This window comes from Clarias gariepinus, chromosome 11, assembly GCF_024256425.1.
Source record: "Clarias gariepinus isolate MV-2021 ecotype Netherlands chromosome 11, CGAR_prim_01v2, whole genome shotgun sequence".
Lineage (NCBI taxonomy): Eukaryota > Metazoa > Chordata > Actinopteri > Siluriformes > Clariidae > Clarias > Clarias gariepinus.
In genome coordinates this window covers 339,388-360,000 of record NC_071110.1, presented here as the reverse complement: position 1 = coordinate 360,000, position 20,613 = coordinate 339,388, and the positions used below count along the sequence as shown (strand labels likewise).

The 20,613-nt window shown below is 41.7% G+C and overlaps 1 protein-coding gene and 1 long non-coding RNA gene across 7 annotated transcripts in view; both read right to left on the bottom strand.

Annotated features, from left to right (window-relative positions):
* The window catches only part of asph (aspartate beta-hydroxylase), a 21,634-nt gene extending 14,481 nt beyond the window's left edge, over positions 1-7,153 (bottom strand). For all 6 annotated transcript variants that reach the window (XM_053506843.1, XM_053506844.1, XM_053506846.1 and 3 more), the window contains exon 1: positions 7,009-7,153. In XM_053506843.1, coding sequence (XP_053362818.1) covers positions 7,009-7,048 — 40 coding nt within the window. In that variant the 5' untranslated portion in view covers positions 7,049-7,153. The remainder of the gene's footprint in view (positions 1-7,008) is intronic.
* Positions 7,154-13,168: 6,015 nt separating this feature from the next.
* Positions 13,169-16,848, bottom strand: LOC128532741 (uncharacterized). The gene is made up of 3 exons (XR_008361315.1): positions 16,771-16,848; positions 15,909-15,955; positions 13,169-13,371 (listed from the first exon to the last, which is right to left on the bottom strand). It is a non-coding gene; the product is annotated as an uncharacterized LOC128532741 (long non-coding RNA).
* Between the last annotated feature and the right edge of the window lie 3,765 nt (positions 16,849-20,613).

Below are 20,613 nucleotides of genomic sequence, written 5' to 3'. Positions count from 1 at the left end.
CAGGAGAATCACAGAATAAAAACGTGCTGGTGTTTTTTCATATCAGAACACAGCAGTGTTGGGGGACGGTACCTTTTAAACTAACTAATTACATTACAAAATTACTGTCTTTAAAAAGTCAGCAGTTACATTACAGCGTTAGTTTCTGATAAAAGTAACTAGTTCAGTACTTTTCCACTGCAGAAAATGAAACTCCTTTGTGATTCCTCATGCATGTTGTTTTAGTCAAGACCTTTATAATTATTCTACCATCATCACTCAGTGAAGTTCAGCCCATAATCTGTTAACTACTAATACCCCCAACTCACCTACTGACACCCCCCCATCATCTCACCTACTGACACCCCCCATCATCTCACCTACTGACACCCCCCATCATCTCACCTACTGACACCCCCCCATCATCTCACCTACTGACACCCCCCATCATCTCACCTACTGACACCCCCCATCATCTCACCTACTGACACCCCCTATCATCTCACCTACTGACACCCCCTATCATCTCACCTACTGACACCCCCCATCTCACCCGCTAATCCCCCTATCTCACCCGCTAACACCCCCATTTTACCCGCTAATACCCCCATCACACCTACTAATACCCCTATCTCACCTACTAATACCCCTATCTCACCTACTAATACCCCTATCTCACCTACTAATACCCCTATCTCACTTACTAATACCTCTATCTCACCTACTAATACCCCTATCTCACCTACGCGGTTTTTCGCGGTGGCCGTAAGTACGGTTCATCATGATTCACAGCAAGTTTTGGCCTGTGATGAGGTTTCCATCTTTCCGCGCGTCGTTCCTCATATAGTCAACCCGCACAGGTGAGATAGGGGTATAACAGCAGGAATAACACGGGGGGGGCGACTTTCATACTCACACAAACGAATTGGGAATGACTGCTGTCAGCTCACGGATTACATAAATTGTCAGAATAACGGATTAGATTTTTGAAAAAAATAACTAAATAACTGATACTTAAATGGTGGAACTACTCGTTCGATCACTCGTTACTTAAAAAAAGTAATCCAAGTACCTTGTAACGCGTTACACCCAACACTGGGACACAGTAATGCTAGAAGGTCATATTTGATTATATATTACAATCATAGTTAGGCTCATATTTTGCCTTTGTATAGAAATTAAATTCAGAAATCCACAGAGACAGCACTTGTTAAAGTAGTTTCTCGACCTCAGTGCAGCTTTTGACTAGGACTGAAACGATTCCTCGGGTAACTCAATTAATTCGATTACAAAAAATGATTGAGGCAAAATCTTCTGCCTCGAAACTTCTTTTAATTAATGTTAAAAGCTTGCGTTATGTTTATGCGTAAATTATTTGTTTGGCGTGACACAGCGTGCTTCCGGGTGCAAACCGCCACTAAACACAGATGAAGAAGCGCTTACGTCACCCACAAAGCGAAAGGAGACGCAGAGAGTTAGCTGTGTATTGATTTGAGGGAGCGTTCTGTTGAGGGCTGCAAAATGGAAAGAAGCGATAGAAATATCAGAGCCAAGAGGTGAGAACTTTTAGTTCTGAAAGTTAAGTTGCACAACTTAGCGTTTTTGTATAATTATTTAAACATTTGCTTTAGTTTTTTTTATCCTTAGTCATTTGAAATACCTTTTTTTTGTTTTTGCATCTGAGAAAAGGCTTTAAAATAAGAATGTATGGCTCTGTAATGCACTTACTGTAACTTATCTTAGTCAACTTTAAACTTTTCCCTGTATAGTAAATAATGACAATGTTTATTTTTGATAAAATGCTGTATGCATTTAAGAAATAAAAGTTTTTTTTATTATTCAATTCAGTTTTGTGTATAGCACTTTAACAATTGTCATTGTCGCAAAGCAGCTTTACACAATCAAAAAAATTATTTAAGTTTCTATGGAATGTGAATGTGTACGAATCAGAATGATCAGATCGTCCCTGATGAACAAGCCGAGGGTGAACTCAGTATACTATAAAAAGAAAACCAATTAATCTTGTTTCTCTTATATATTTTACATTGCCCTTTAATTAAGCAAAAGTTTTTTTTTCCGATTACTTAATTAAATTTTTGGTAGAACAGTCGATTACTAAAACATTCGATAGCTACAGCCCTACTTTTGACACTATTGATCATAGTATTCTCCTTCACAGATTAGAAAATGTAGTAGGAATTAAGGGAACGCCCTTCTATTCTGCATGTTCTTAAGTGGAGTTTGGTATTTCACAGGGTTCAGTTTTAGGCCCACTGCTTTTTTTTGCTTCCTCGGGGCAACTTAATTTGTAATCTTGGTATCAGTTTTTATTGTTATGCTGATTGAAATACCTTACTGTCTGGTTGTTCAACTAGGTGCATAAACAAGCTTCAGTTAGTCCACCCCTATACAATCACCCCTATCTTACTCACATGGAATAGTCTTCCAATTAATGTTCGGGACTCAGACACAGTCTCAGTGTTTAGCCAAGCATTTTTATAAATAGATTAGCCTTAGGTAAAGGAGCAGATCTGGGGGACTCATGGACGTAGAGTATTATGGTGAACTGGTATGTTTAGATGCTGTCCTCCTCACTCTCATTGATCACTCAGGTTTGTTGCCGGTGAGGTGATTGTTTGCTTTAAATCTCAGTTCCCCCTCATGTTTGTGTTTCCCTCTGGCTCCTCCCTTTTAGTTATGATGTCATAGTTAGTCCTGCTGGAGTCCCTGCTTGGACTCTACACTAAATATACAGTACATTATACATTATGTGACTGAGACCAGACCTAACTTATCTTTCTTCATCGCTCATTTAGGACCGGACCAAGCCCACTTTAGGTAGCGGGCGTCTTTGTGGCTGTTCTGGTCACTCACACTGGAGTGTGAATGCTGTGTTCTGATCGACCCAAACCACCCGCGCCAAAGACAAAACAAACCTTCAACAGGACTGAACAAGGCAGTCGCGAAAACACTCGTGTGTGTCAGTAACAGGGTGAAATCACAAGCTTTCAGTGCAACACACACACACACACACACACACACCCCAACATGCTTGAACATGTCTGTACACAAACAAACACACACACACAGCAATACAATGGCACATTCAGGATCCAGACCCAGTCACTTTCACTTCCCTCCTGAATCTCTGATCGCATTCTCACTCAGGGGCCCAACAGTGTGGTGGTGCTGGGGTTTGAACCTGTGACCTTCTGATCAGTATCATAACCACCGTCTCAACCACTGAACTACCCCGTCTCTTTTCATTCACACACCCAACACACACCCACATGCTCAGTTATTCAACACACACATACACACATGCAGCACAACATGCACATAAACCCATTCAGTCACTGCAGACACACACACACGAAGGCGCAGGTACAATCCTATATCAGATGTAAACAAATTGCCAGCACACACACACACACACACACACACACCCCACACACACTGATCTGACCTGCAGCACCGCTCCTGCCAGTGTAGTAACAGCAGGTTTTATGTTCTGAAGAATGAATGAGTCATGTAAGATTTTACCACGTGTTCAGCCTTGGAGCGTCCATCGGGGACTGAAAGAAAAGAATGATCATCACACACACACACACACACACACACACACGTACGTGTACAGTGAGGTCAAACACTCAGGTGTCCTTTTGTCTAAACGTGTCCTCTGTATGTTGTGTATGAAGCTGTTAACGGAGACACATGTCCCTCACTATGCTGTAGTGTCCACCTTCACCTGTGACTGAACTTTCTGCAGATTTATTCTTTTTCTTTGTCTTTGGGCTGTTCCCTTTCAGGGGTCGCCACAGCGAATCATCTGCCTCCATCTAACCCTATCCTCTGCATCCTCTTCTCTCACCCCAACTAACTTCATGTCCTCTCTCACTGCATCCATAAATCTCCTCTTTGGTCGTCCTCTAGACCTCCTGCCTGGCAGTTCCAACCTCAGCATCCTTCTACCGATATATTCACCATCTCTCCTCTGAACATGTCCAAACCACCTCAATCTGGCCTCTCTGACTTTATCTCCAAAACATCTAACGTGGGTTGTCCCTCTGATGAACTCATTCTTGATCCTATCCATCCTTGTCACTCCAAAGGAGAAGCTCAACATCTTCGGCTCTGCTCCCTCCAACTCTGCCTCCTGTCTTTTCTTCATCGCCACTGTCTCTAAGCCGCAGAGCATCGCTGGTCTCACCACTGTCCTGTACACTTTTCCTTTCATTCTCGCTGATACTCTTTTATCGCACAACACACCTGACACTTTTCTCCACCCATTCCAACCTGCCTGTACCCGCCTCTTCACCTCCTTTCCACACTCTACTCTGGACCTTTGACCCTAAGTACTTAAAGTCCTGCACCTTCTTTACCTCTGCTCCCTGTATCCTCACCGTTCCTCTGGGGTTCCTCTCATTCACACACATGCATTCCGTCTTACTGCGGCTAACCTTCATTCCTCTGCTTTCCAGAGCATACCTCCACCTCTCAAAATTTTCCTCCACCAGTTCCCTGCTCTCGCTACAAAGCACAATGTCATCTGGAAACATCATAGTCCATGGAGACTCCTGTCTAACCTCATCTGTCATCCTGTCCATCACCAGAGCAAACAAAAGGGGCTCAGAGCCGATCCTTGATGCAGACCCACCTTCACCTTGAACTCTTCTGTCACACCTACAGCTGATCTCACCACCATCTTACAGCTCTCATACATGTCCTGCACCACTCTAACATACTTCCTCATCATACAACACCACAGCTTCTCTCTCGGCACCCTGTCATACGCCTTCTCTAGACCTAGAGGGATAAATTACCACTGTACCCACACACTCCACCCACACCCTCCGCCACCCATACTCCACCCACACCACCCATACTCCACCCACACCACATACTCCACCCACACCACCCACCACATACTCCACCCACACCACACTCCACACACTCCACCCACTCACCACTCACCACACACTCCACCCACACCACCCACTCCACCCACACTCCACCCACACCACCCACTCCACCCACACCACCCACACCACCCACACTCCACCCACACCACCCATACTCCACCCACACCACCCTCCACCCACACCACCCTCCACCCACACCACCCTCCACCCACACCACCCTCCACCCATACTCCACCCTCCACCCATACTCCACCCTCCACCCATACTCCACCCTCCACCCATACTCCACCCACACCACATACTCCACCCACACCACCCTCCACATACTCCACCCACTCCACACTCCACCCACACCACACTCCACATACTCCACCCACACCACACTCCACATACTCCACCCACACCACACTCCACATACTCCACCCACACCACACTCCACATACTCCACCCACACCACACTCCACATACTCCACCCACACCACACTCCACATACTCCACCCACACCACACTCCACATACTCCACCCACACCACACTCCACATACTCCACCCACACCACACTCCACATACTCCACCCACACCACACTCCACATACTCCACCCACACCACACTCCACATACTCCACCCACACCACACTCCACATACTCCACCCACACCACACTCCACATACTCCACCCACACCACACTCCACATACTCCACCCACACCACACTCCACCCACTCCACCCACACCACACTCCACATACTCCACCCACACCACATACTCCTCATACTCCACCCACACCACATACTCCTCCCACACCATACTCCACCCACACCACATACTCCTCCCACACCATACTCCACCCACACCACATACTCCTCCCACACCACATACTCCTCCCACACCATACTCCTCCCACACCACACTCCTCCCACACCACACTCCTCCCACACCACACTCCACATACTCCACCCACACTCCACATACTCCACCCACACTCCACATACTCCACCCACACTCCACATACTCCACCCACACTCCACATACTCCACCCACACTCCACATACTCCTCCCACACCACACTCCTCCCACACCACACTCCTCCCACACCACACTCCTCCCACACCACACTCCTCCCACACCACACTCCACATACTCCACCCACACACTCCACATACTCCACCCACACACTCCACATACTCCACCCACACACTCCACATACTCCACCCACACACTCCACATACTCCACCCACACACTCCACATACTCCACCCACACACTCCACATACACACCATTCTCCACATACACACCATTCTTCACATACTCCACCCACTGATATGGAAAGTCTGGTGATTCATCAGTGACCAGAAGGTTAATCCCCTCACCTCTAGGGGGCGCATCACTGCTGACCTCTGACCCCAAACCATGTCATCCAATATATGAAGGAAGAATTCACCAGCACACACTTCAGTACAAACCAACAGAGAACATCATGAACATCTACATTAAATGAACATGAAGGTTCCAGGATGACGAGGTCAGTGTGTGTGTGTGTGATCAAAACTAAAGGCGACTGAAAGAAAAATTGATATAATCTTGTTCTTTATTTTTTGCCCTGGACAGAAGTGTGTGTGTGTGTGTGTGTGTGTGTGTGTGTGTTTCATATCTCCTGAACAGCAGTGTGTTATAAAACCTGAAGACACACAGGAGGGTCTGAGAGCTAAAGCCACGTGTACCTTCATCAGACCCTGAACCCTGCTCTCTCTCTCACACACACACACACACAAAATGGAGATTACACAGACTGAATAAACACACACACACACCTTTATTACAGTTAAAGGTATTATGACCCTAACACACACACACACACACACACACACACCCCTTTATTACAGTTAAAGGTATTATGACCCTAACACACACACACACACACACACACACACACTATAACCCCCTGTGTGATATAAACACGAATCATTTCTACACTCATTAACTCACTGGTTTCTGTGGATCTGATCAGATGTTTCTGAGGGACTCGAGCGCGCGCGCACACACACACACACACACACACACACACACACTCCTCTCTCTCTCTCTCTCTCTCTCACACACACACACACACACCTTTCCTCGCTGGTCCTCGGGTGTTTCTCTTCGCGGCCATGTCGTGTCCTCGTGCTGTCCCTCTCCGTTACACTCACAGTTTAATGTCTCTGTAAAGTTCCTCTAGCAGAAATCTCACTCTCACACACACACACTACCGCCTCATAGCAACCCGACCAGTGGGTCTAAGTGACTCCTGACTCCACCAATCATCCGCGCGGAATGCAGCTGTGGGCGGGGCGGAGGAGAAAGACCAGCCAATCCCCGTGCGCATGCGCCTGTCTTGATTCAATCGTCTGGATAGCCGCAGGTTAAACCCCGCCCACTGCATGCTCTGGAACGTGGCAAGATGGAAGATTCCAGTTCTCGCGATATTACAGCTGGACTCTGAGTTATCGCGAGACTTCGCCTCCAATCTGTTAATCACCACAGACTAGGAGTTTGTATAAGTTTATAGAATTAAATTTTTATTTAACTATGATTGAGACTGGGTTATATCTCAGGCCCTGTGTTTGAAAACATTTAATAGATTAGAATTAGAAATGAAAATAAATAAGAGATTATAAATGTGATTATATTATAATGTGTAAATTCACCAACATTACTGTAATAAATCAAACAGTCAGGAGATTTTATAACCCATGAACACATACAGCTGCACATATAGTGCTAAAATAATCAGTTTATTACTCTCTTCATTTAACATTATTACTATAATTAAATGTCTAATGGAAATAATAAATCTAATGGAAAAGAACTTTTGACAGGGGAAGTTAGTTTTGTCATTTCCCCAGCAGGGGGCGACATGGGGACAGGTTCCTCCTGATCATTTCATCAGTAGAAGCTCCTTTAATCCATAATTCAGCTTATTGTACAAAAATACAGAAGTGTTGTTTGTTTTCCTCAAAATTGCTTTAGGTACAGACAGACCAGGGCCAAGGTCAGGTCAGGGTCAGTCTGTGGAGTGGGATTTTATTTAAAATGAGTGTGTGGATTACTTACAGTGAACATTTACTTCACACACTGCATAAGCAAAGGCACCAGCATTGTACACACACACACACACCTGTGACAACTTACACATGCCCCTCATACACACACACACACTGATATTAGGGCTGACGTTAACACACACACACACACTCTCTCCAGGACCCTTCGAACCATCTGACTGGCGGTATGTCATACCTTAGATATCAGCCACATCACAACCCGCCATACTGATAAACGCACACACATAGCTTGTCCTATAAAAACTGTTTCTGTTTCCCGAATAGTAAGAAAAAAGAATAAATTCGTTAAATCCGCCCAAAACAATCTGGTAACCATTAAACCAGAAAAAGGACAAATAAGTAATCGAAATCTACCTCTAAAGTTTGGTTTCTCAACATTAGATCCCTTGCGCCTAAAGCACTTATTGTTAATGAAATTATCTCGGATTATTGCCTTGATGCACTCTGCCTCACCGAAACCTGGCTTAAACCAAATGAATACATTGGTCTGAATGAGTCTACTCCGTCAGGATATTTCTATAAGCACGAGCCCCTTCTAACTGGTCGCGGTGGTGGTGTCGCCACTATCTACAATGATGTACTTTCTTTGACAAAATTTATTGTCACTAAATGATGCAGAAAAACTAGTTCATGCTTTTATCACCTCTAGGTTGGATTACTGTAATGCCTTACTGTCTGGTTGTTCAGCTAGATGCATAAATAAGCTTCAGCTAGTCCAGAATGCAGCAGCGAGAGTCCTCACCAGAACCAGAAGATATGAGCACATCACCCCTATCTTATCTTCACTCCATTGGCTCCCTGTGAAACTTCGCATTGATTTTAAAATACTACTCTTGACATATAAAGCATTAAATGGTCTCGCGCCGCAGTACCTGAGCGAACTGCTAGTGTCTTACGATCCGCCACGCCTACTTCGATCAAAGGATGCAGGCTGCTTGTCAGTACCGCGTATTATTAAAACTACAGCTGGGGGCGGAGCTTTTTCTTACAAAGCCCCAAAGTTATGGAATAGTCTTCCAAATAGTGTTCGGGACTCAGACACAGTCTCAGTGTTTAAGTCCAGGCTAAAAACCTATTTATTTAGCCAAGCATTTTTATAAATAGATTTGCCATAGGTAAAGGAGCAGATCTGGGGGACTCATGGACGTAGAGTATTATGGTGAACTGGTATGTTTGGATGCTGTCTTCCTCACTCTCATTGATCACTCAGGTTTGCTGACGGTGAGGTGATTGTTTGCTTTACATCTCAGTTCCCCCTCATGTCTGTGTTTCCTTCTGGCTCCTCCCCTTTAGTTATGATGTCATAGTTAGTCCTGCCGGAGTCTCTGCTTGCACTCTACAGTTAATAAACATTCACATTATACATTGTGTGACTGTGACCAGACCTAACTGCCATCTCTCCTCGTCTTCTCTTTCCCCCCTCTTTCTCTTTCCTCTCTCCTCCTGTCTCCCCCTTTCACTCTTTCTCTCTCTCTGTCGAGCTACACATGTCGTTCCTGAGCTGCCAGTGATCCAGACTCCCTCTGCCCTCCGGACCTGTCTGACCCATCCTGGTGCCCCGCTTCTGGCTGAAGATCTCGTCACATGGATGCCCCGTGTGTCTCTCTGGGATGCGTCTGGTGTCTGGTGATGATTCTCTCTACCTAGAAGACGGTTCTGGCCTTGACTGGTGTTGGCAGCTGTTTCTATGGGGACTTGACAGTTCAATAGTTCATGACTGGAACTTCTTACAAGTCTACCTGGGTCTTCAATAACTACCTGGACTCCATATTAACATCAATTAACATCAGCTATTATAGCTGAACTGCCTCCCACCCTACACACTGTATAAATGCAGATCATTTACTGCTTTCTGTTTCACCCAGATGAGGATGGGTTCCCTGTTGAGTTTGGTTCTTCTCCAGGTTTCTTCCTATTACCATCTCAGGGAGTTTTTCCTTGCCACTGTCGCCCTCGGCTTGCTCACCAGGGACAAACTGACCATTTTGATTCATACACATTCACATTTCATACAAACTTAAATAATTCTTTTGATTGTGTAAAGCTACAAATAAAATTGAATTGAATGTACTCACTGTTACTCAGAAATTAAGGCCCAGGTTTAACTCATTTGAAGTGCTCATCATTAATGTTGCACTTAATGAAATACATAATAAACCCGCGCTATATTTTACTCTGGCCACCGTGTACAGACCCCCAGGGCCATATGCCGATTTTCTTTAAGAATTTGGACATCTGCTATCAGACCTATTGGTTAACTCTGACAAAGTGTTAATAGTAGGAGACTTTAACATTCATGTAGATGATGCTAACGACACTTTAGCCCTCGCATTTATGGACTTACTAAATTCCTTTTGGGTTAAACAAATTATAAATGGAGCAACTCAAGGGGGAGAAGCATATGAAAAGGTGGGGAAAGTCGATTCTGAAACCCGAAAAAGATGGTAAAGCTGACGAAGATGGTGAACAACAAGGACAGACAAATGAGAGAGATCAAGATGGCGATGCTAATAGGTCTTCGCAAATTACTGCGACGATACAAGAGAGTATATCGGCAATTCACAGTCAGATTTCTGCACTACGCTCTGATCTCAAAGATGACATGACTGACTTTCGTCAGAAAATAAGGGAGGACATCAGAAACGACCTGACAGAATTTAAAGAAGAAATCAATCGAAAGATGAGCGAAGTGACGAAAACCCAGCAATCAACATCGGAAAGAGTAAGTGAGATGGAAAAGAGAATCGCAGATCTGGAAGAGTGGGCCGTGGATGTGAGAGACGGGGTCGGCAACACTCTGAAAGTGCAAGAGAACTTGCAAGCTAAGTTATCTGACCTGGAAGGCCGCTACCGACGCAGTAATCTACGCATCTATGGGATGCCAGAAGAATGCGAGGGAAGCAATGTGATGGAATTCGTTGCTGAATTTATTAAGTCCGAGTTAAACGGTCCTGTAGACCTACAGATACAGAAAGCTCATAGAGCTCTTATTCCAAAGCCCAGTCAAGAAGTACAGCCTAGATCATTGGTGATCTGCTTTCTCGAATATCGTGTCAAGGAAATGGTACTTTAAGCTGCATGGAACAAGAAAGAGTTACGCTACCAGGGCCAGAGAATTTTTTTTTACCACGACTACGCGACAGAAATTCTTCAGCGCCCCAGGGAATACGCGGTAATAAAGAGAGCTCTTAAAGGGATCATACAGAAACAATTTTCATTAAATGTTAATATGATCTTTAGGGTCCTATGATGTTTGCAGATGACATTGTGCTCTGTAGCGAGAGCAGGGAACAGGTGGAGGAAAATTTTGAGAGGTGGAGGTATGCTCTGGAAAGCAGAGGAATGAAGGTTAGTCGCAGCAAGACGGAATACATGTGTGTGAATGAGAGGGACCCAGGAGGATCGGTGAGGCTACAGGGAGCAGAGGTAAAGAAGGTGCAGGATTTTAAGTACTTGGGGTCAACGGTCCAGAGCAACGGAGAGTGTGGAAAGGAGGTAAAGAGGCGGGTACAGGCAGGTTGGAATGGGTGGAGAAAAGTGTCAGGTGTGTTGTGCGATAAGAGTATCAGCGAGAATGAAAGGAAAGGTGTACAGGACAGTGGTGAGACCAGCGATGCTCTACGGCTTAGAGACAGTGGCGATGAAGAAAAGACAGGAGGCAGAGTTGGAGGGAGCAGAGCTGAAGATGTTAAGGTTCTCTTTGGGAGTGACAAGGATGGATAGGATTAAGAATGAGTTCATCAGAGGGACAACCCACGTTAGATGTTTTGGAGATAAAGTCAGAGAGGCCAGATTGAGGTGGTTTGGACATGTTCAGAGGAGAGATGGTGAATATATCGGTAGAAGGATGCTGAGGTTGGAACTGCCAGGCAGGAGGTCTAGAGGAAGACCAAAGAGGAGATTTATGGATGCAGTGAGAGAGGACATGAAGTTAGTTGGGGTGAGAGAAGAGGATGCAGAGGATAGGGTTAGATGGAGGCAGTTGATTCGCTGTGGCGACCCCTGAAAGGGAACAGCCGAAAGACAAAGAAGAAGAAGGGTCCTAATGAAAAGTTTGTAATATATTTAATTAAAAATTCTCAATGGTTGTGTAAAAAAAACCACTACTTTTAACTGGTAAAAACTAGCTCTGTTCTCAGCATCCTATTTCAGTGCATGTTCCTTTAAATGCTTATGATCTCTGCTGAGCCCGCCCCCCCCAGTTCTGTGGGGCTTGTCTTCACAACACACGTGGGGTATAGCCACGGAAGTGTAGTCCAGTGCGGGCAATGCTTTGGACTGCATTACCCACAAAGCATTGCCCACAATGCAGTGCTTTGTGGGTAATGCAGTCCAAACTGAAAAACGCTGGATTATAGAGCCTGAGCCTGTTTTCTTCAGTCGTTTTTGGTTTGATTTAAGTACGGAACCTACGCGGAAGTTTGTAATATCGCCTGACAACGCAGAAATTAAAAGAATGGACATGCATCGACTCGATTTGTCTTTCTCATCACTGCATGGGCATGAATTAACGGGCTGTTACGCTGCCGCGAGCAACAACAACAAAAACAGGAGAAACTTACCGAGAGAGATACGGACGCGATGTGTTTACTGATGTGTTTACATGACTTCTTAATCTTCGACAGACATCGTTATAAACCATCTAACGTAACAAAGGTAAGCATAATATAGTTTTCCGACTACGTACACAGTTTGCAACTAGACAATCACCTTAATGCATTGTTTATTATAAACGGGCGATTAGAGATTATATAGAGACGGATGTACATAGAGAAGAAGCCATAACCATGTTCACTCTAAAAAATAAAACTGTGCTGTAATTTTTTTGGTGAAACATTTTTACACTTAAAAATATTGAGTAAATATAAAAAAAATATAAAAATCATGTAAAATATACTTCATGAGTTGAGTACAAGTCAGTAAAAAAAATTAAGTAGACAATGATGTACAAAATTAAGTAAATGTAATGAAAATCAGAAGTTAACGCAAAGTGAATATGAGTAAAATAATTGAGTAGATATAATTGAAATGGAAGGTAGAAGATACTGAAAATTTTACTATTATTTAACAAACAAATGTGCTACATTTACTTAATATTTTAACTGAATGAAAAAAGAAAAAAAACAATACACACATTACCATTTTTAATGAAACATTTATTTGCCAAATTTGACAAGACATGAAGTCTAAACTCAACCTGGTTCACATGCAAATGACATGTAACAAGATCATAAACAGAGAGCTGGATTTATCTTATTAGTAAACAGTCTCAGAAACAATACTTCTGCCATTCACTCCATAATGATCGAAATTCCTTTTGATGTTGCGACAAATGCACACAGTTTACACCGCCATCCCATAATGCTGGCACCTAAAAAAGGAACAATAGTATACAAGTAAGTACAAGTGTGACTGTTAATATAAAGTCTACCAGACTAGTAAAATAGTACTTCCGTTCAAATACATACTTTTTGGACTAATATACATCATCACACTGATCTACGAGTGGTGTTTAAGTCAAAGTGGGACTTGTGATGAAAATTCTCTAAAACGAAGACGTAAAACTGATTTGATTTTACGTAGCCCATTGCTGGTAAAATTCCAGTGAACATTCCAGTGGAATGCTTTTTACACAAAACGGACTGCTTTGATCACCAAAGGCATTTTGCTCTTACAGAACAATGCACAACCTCATACATAAAGAAAAAATATATAGAGAGAGAAATAAAGGGGGTGTTCTGTTATTCTGCACAATCAATGGTCCCGCTTTGACTTGAACGTCCCTTGTACATGTTTTTGTCCCTTGTATAAAAATGATACCCAACTTTATTCATGCATGACTATCAACAATATCAATTTTTTACTTTGTTTAATAGAAAATCTAGTATACTTGAGTGGAAAACTTGTATAGTCTAGACTTATTATAGGTAAAGTGAAATATTTCAAGCCTTGTTTTAATTTATATCCAGTGTTGCCAAGTCCGCTTATTATAAGCGACTTTGGGCTTGGTTTTTTGTAAAGTCGCTTACAAATATTGATAGTCGCGGGTCGCGTTTTTTTGGGCTTGTTTCTAAAGTGTAGTTGCTTATTTGGGCTTGATCCCAGCTCCATAATAAGTTGTCAAGCAGATATTTTCTATATGTTATTTAAACCATAGACAGATATAAACGATTTAAACGTAGGAGTTTGTAGACTGTTCCCTCTGTCCCTCCCCTTTCCCCATACACACAGGAGACAGCAGTTTTTTCCCACCCACATCCTGCTTCTAATTGGCTCTGACCCAGATGGCAACGAGTACTAGCCAATCATAGGCAGGGCAGGGCAATCTGTTTTTTTCTGGTTAGGAAAACGTCAGTGAGTGAGTGACGTTTAAATGAATGCGCGCGAGTTGTGACTGATGGTGACTGACTGGATTGTAAGATAGTTTTTTTGGAGGAACAAATGCCCGGGACAAAGTGGGCGAAATACGGCAAGAGATATAACAAAGACTGGGAGAAAGAGAAAGGAGTAAAAGAATGGATTCAACCCGTCGCGGGGGATGACTCAAAAGCACTGTGCAGAGTATGTAAGTGTGAAATACGTGCACACCACGCGGACCTCGTACAACATGCAAGCACAGACAAACATAAAAAAAATGCAGCACCGTTCTCCTCAATGAGGCTTACGGACATTGGGTTTGCGGTCTCCAAACAGAACGAATCGAGACAGAGAGCCGAGCTGAAGGTAGCCACCTATGTAGCTTGTCACACATCCATTAAATCAGTCGATCACCTTGGGGAGTTAATGTGCTCAACTTGTGACAAAGACATCAAAATGCACCGGACAAAATGCACGGCATTAATTAACCATGCCATTGCTCCGTGTATGTTTAAAGACCTTCAGAGGGATATTGGAGGTGCTGAATACTCCCTTGTTATTGATGAAAGCACAGACATTTCATCTGTCAAGCAACTCTGTGTGGTAATCCGCTATTTCAGTATGACACTGAACAAAATTGTGTCCACCTTTTTGGGTTTAATAAACTTGGAGGGTGAAAAAGCAGAGGCTATTGCCTCCACTCTGACCCGTTTTCTACAGAGTATTGGACTGGACATCAAAAAGTGCATTGGATTAGGTACAGATGGCTGCAGTGTCATGGTAGGGAAGAGGAATTCAGTGTACACTCACCTTCTCCAGAAAAACCCTAATCTCCAGCTGCTCAAGTGCGTGTGCCATTCCATACACAATTGTTATGTTGTTAAATATGTTTAATTTGCACCTTGGTACCTGAAGCAACTTGAAAGATAATGGTGTTATTCTGTTATTCTTCATATATATGAGGCTGAAGTGTTATGAGTCTTCTGTTTTTGGGTTATAGTTATTTAAAAATGGGATCTTCTGCAGTCCCTGCAATAATAAATAAAGAATTTGTGGATTCAGTATGATTCTTTTGACTATGTAAAGCTGCTTTGCGGCAATGAAAATTGCTAAAAGCGCTATACAAATAAAACTGAATTGAAAAATTGAATTGAATATTTATTTGTGTGTGCACATTTTTCTAATGTTTTTCAAATGTTGAAGTTGTCTAATGAAGTTTTCTAATGTTGAATAATGTTAAAACGTGGTTTAACTCCCTCTTGTGGTCATTGTCCTGAAGGTCAGGGGGGAGAAAAATAAATAAACTACTGTATTGAATCTGTATCCACAGTTTAAAATCCGTCCCCACGGATTGTAAAACTGCACACAGTTTATTTATTTTTCTCTTTCCTGAACCTAGGGGGACTCCGTAGAAAAAGTCGCTTGTTTTGGGCTTGTTTTCACAGGCCTGGTTGCTTATTTATCTCGCAAGATCTGGCAACACTGTTTATATCTTTTATTCAATGGTTACACATTTAATACTTCTGTAACATTTAAAAAGTTGACATTTACCTCCTGTTTTATCTCCATTCAACTTCTCTTCATTAGTGGTGTTGGTGCTGTGAAAGAGATATAGAAAATATATAACATGTTTCACACAAACACACAAAATCAATCAGTTTTAGTTTTTTTTACTTACATATCAGAACATACATTACTTTCTCTCAATTCTAATTCTGAGAGAAATGTTGTATTTTCACTAAATCTTTATATTTCATAGCTTTAGTTATTAGTACAGTACTTAGCACATTTATTTTATAACATTTGCCGCTGCGTGCTCAGTGTTTAATCATGTTAAAAATACTCATATACAGTAACGGATAAAACAGTACCAGAACCCGGACACTGCACCTCATTTCTGCTGTTTAAACCGGATTTGGTCCACGTTTCCTCCTTAAAGTGTCGGAGTGACCGAGCAGACTCGCGGTTCAGTGTGTGAGGTGTGTAATGTTACACATGCGGGAATTACTGTATTTGAACATGTTAGTTTTATATCCTCTCCACAGTGGCGGTTGGCTGCGCAAAATCACCGCATTTGGCGGGAGAAATTCAAATATTGCGGCACAACCGCCGCCGGTTACACCGAGAAACCCGGAGGAAACCGGGACATGCACGCGCTGCTGCTCGGTGTTAAATCTCTCCTTTTACACCAGAGTTTAAGTGTCTGTATTAAACACGCTTTAGCTGAGCAGTTCGGTGGTTGGAACAAACAAGCTAAATCACACTGAACCCCAGGACTGGCCTGTTGCTAGCTATCGTTAGCTCTGTAGCTCGGCTGTGACAGGATTCAGAACAGTAACTCACACACTATAAAGTTGTGTGTGCAGGCAGACAGAGTCATTATTACAGTAACTTGTGTTAGCTGTTTACTCACCAGGATTTGTAAGGAATGTTCCAGAATGTTCCAGGTGCTTCATGTCCATTCTCACATCCTCACAGCCTTCTTGTCTCTGACGTTACACCAGACTTCCCATGAGCACTTGCACAGGGCAATTTACTCAATTATTTAAGTTTTTGTTGTTAAAAATAAAGAATATTGAGTTGGAATAATTTATAATTGTAGTTCTTGAAACTAATCAGTACAATTACTCCATTAACAGATATTTTGATTGAAATGTATCAAAAAATATTAAGTGCATGTTAAAAATATAACTAAGTTAGTCAAATACTGATTTTTACTAGTGAAGTAAACTTAAATTATAGTGTAAATTTAAGACAAAATTAATAGTTGTTTTTTTAGGCATTTATTTTGATTTGTCTAACTCAAACAATCATGTATGTGACTTTTAGAGATTTTATTAAGGTAACATAACTTTTTTTATAACTGTGAAATTTACAAGGCCACAGAATCATTTTTTAGAGTGTTCTATAAGAGTGTAAGTTAACCTACACTCCGCATTCATCGTGATTATTAGAAAAGGCGATCTGCAAAGACTCATAATAAAAGGAATCACACTCACCGAGCCTGGTGAAGATGAAGCAGGAACACGAAGCGTTAGTACAGATCCATTTTTTAGGAGCAGCTTCCTAGTAAAACCTGCTTTATATTGACCCGCGTTTATAAAGCAGTCTGGTGAAAAATGATTATCACAAACATGAACGCATTTAGGTAAATCAGCGGGGACGTTAGCTTCAAAAACTAAATTCAGCCACTGCGTCCTCAGTGGCTCAGATACTTAACCCTAGGTAGGTACCCTAGGTCACTAACCCTAGGTAGTGAATGACGACTGCTGTGTTCGCTATTACACCCAACAACTGTACACAACACTCGCTTAGGCGCCATTTTGCTCCAGCGGCGAAAAACAATGGCCGACAGCTTCTTCTCACTCGGGGCGGGTCTTTGCTAAAACACCAGTGTCAATCAACTTGTGTAGGAGCGGCCTCTTGTGGTGTGGCGTCACATTGACAGGCATTTGCAATTGGCCTGATTTCAGAAGGGGGATGTTACTGTAATAAATGAAAAGAAAACCACTGGGCGGCTCTTTATCATCGTAGAGTGGTTGTGTACGCACTCTCCTAACACACAGTTCAGTCCAAACAGCTTAAAAAAGTGCATGTAGGCCCGTATGACCCCTTTAAGGCCAAGCAAATACGCTTCCAAACACCATACCCAGCGAAGCTGAAAGTGTTCCTCGACAGCGGGATCAAGGTTTACAACAGCGCGACAGAGGCTTCTAGAGACCTGAAGAAGGAAGGAATCACACCGGACAGCCCAGCCGTCCGTTTGGCAGAGTCTGCGATGGGAAAAAGAAACGTCAGCAAGGAGTAAACGCCAGCAGAATCTTCAGTCACAAAAACGTGAAAAATTTAGGAGTTATCAGCACATTCCCGGCTTGAAGAAGGACTGCGTGACTAGAACTAATGGAGAAGTACTAAGTGTATATATCCTTTAAAGTTCTGGCAGCAAAATATGTGAAAGCCAGGATGTTAATATGTTCACCTTAACATTTAAAGTCTAGTATTTAAGATCATCCATTTTCATTCATTTCTCAAATCGCCACTCATGATTATAAACCTCTAGCCCCGACATGAATAACCCCCTCCGCTTACTGTATAAGATCATATACATTGACGTAAGGGGACTAAATAATTCAGAACTTTTTCGTGGTTGTCTAGGAGAGGGACTTTTGTTTATATCACGAGCTAAGAGGCCGTCACTAAAAGTGAGGATTTATCCTCAGTTGAAAGGGTTATAATTGTAAAACCCTCAAGGTGGAAATCCTTGTTTGGAACTTCGGAAAGATTTTGTTTTCTGTTTTAAATAGTTTAGCAGTTGTTTTGGTTTTAAATTACATTGTTCTGACTCTCATGGGTACCTTTAGTCAATACATAAAACTATGTTTAAGACATATCAGGAATATAAGATAATGACTCTTAATGTCAACGGGTTGCATAACGTGGTAAAAAGGAGCAAGGCCATAGCAAAAATTAAGAGAGAAAACAAACATCATATTTTGGCAGTAGACACATTTTTCGGATTTGGAGCATGAAAAATTAAAAACATTAGGTTTTAAAAACTGTTACTTTTCATTACATCAGACTGGTAGAAAACGAGGGGTAGCTATTTTGATACCTAATTTACAAACCTTTGAGTACATGTCTGAACTAAGAGACAAGGGAGGAAGATTCATATTGGTAAAAGGAAAATTAGATCAAAAAATGGTTACTTTATTTAATGTCTGCTCCCCCTGGCACTGGGAAACAATTCTTTAAAAAAATATTTCAGTTGATAGCCTCAGAAACAAACGGTACTTTAATATGTGGAGGAGACTTGAATATCCATCTCCAACCTAAACTGGACCTGTCTAGCATAAAAAGAACAAAGATAGTAACCTCAGAGGCCTCTATGGTGCGGAAAATAAGGAAAGAGTTAGGCCTAATTGACATCTGGAGAGAGTTAAAGCCTAAAGGTAAACAGTATACATATTATTCAAATCCTCACTTAGTTTATTCCCGGATTGATTACTTCTTAATATTTAAATCAGACCTTCATATAGTTAAAGATTGTAGTATTGGCATGAGAGATATATCAGATCATGCTGGTGTTTATTTAAAATTAGGTTTAGATAGCATGCCAAAAAACAGAATCTGGCGTTTAAACACAGGAATATTAAATGATACAACAGTACAGGAGGAACTGAAAATTGAATTTAAGCAATACCTCCTGAACAATGATAATGGAGAGGTTTCACCTCATGTGCTACGGGACGCCTTTAAGGCAGTTGAAGGGGGAAAATTATCCTATTGACTTCCATGCGGAAAAAGGCTAAACAGAAGAAGTTACAAGAACTACAAGAAAAAAAATTAGAAGATGAGCATAGACAGAATAATAACTCAAATCTGCTGAATCAAATAAAGATGGTAAGAGATAAAATTAATAAAATATATGAAGACGATGTGGAAAAACAGGCCAAATTTACTAAACAAAGATTCTGTGAAGCCGGGCCTAAAGCCATGAAACTTTTAGAACAAAAAAACATAGTAAAAAATATTAAAAACCCAATTACAGGGAAAATAGGTAAATAAAAAAAACAGCTTATATTTTTATTTCTTGGCAATATACCTGATTCAATTAATAATATGAATAAATATTCATATCACTCGTCTATGGCTGCAGCAGCCTCCCCCAACAAGAACTCAGTGGGAACTAATAGTTACAGAAAGTTACAAGATGGAAAGATTAACATTCAGACTGAGACTGCAAGAAGAGACATTGTCCAAGAAAATGGACAATCTATATATCAAAACAGAGAGAAGTCAGATAAATACCAAAGTGGAATATGTGCACATTCTATTGTAAATATATGTAATGATATAGGATCAATAGCTGCTTGGTAATACTCCTACAGAAATAACTACCATGTCTATGAATGTACGACCACGAATATTCTCATATACATGCTTACAATTATTTGCTTATTTTGTAACCAGTTGACCAGGCTGAAATTTATTCAATTTATTTCTCACTTTTTGTGTTATACTTTGGAAAAAATATTTATGTTTGTACCCATGAAGGGGTGTTGTTTGTTTGTTGTTGTGTTGAAGTTTATAAAAATAAAGTAAAAAAATATATATATATTCTTCCAAACTGCAGCTTTTTGTCATGATCAGATTTGTAGTTTTTAAGTTACTTAGTAATTACTAATTTTACATTTTAGATACATATATACAGTGTAAATGTAGAATTTTATCCATAACAATCCAGCATAATTAATAA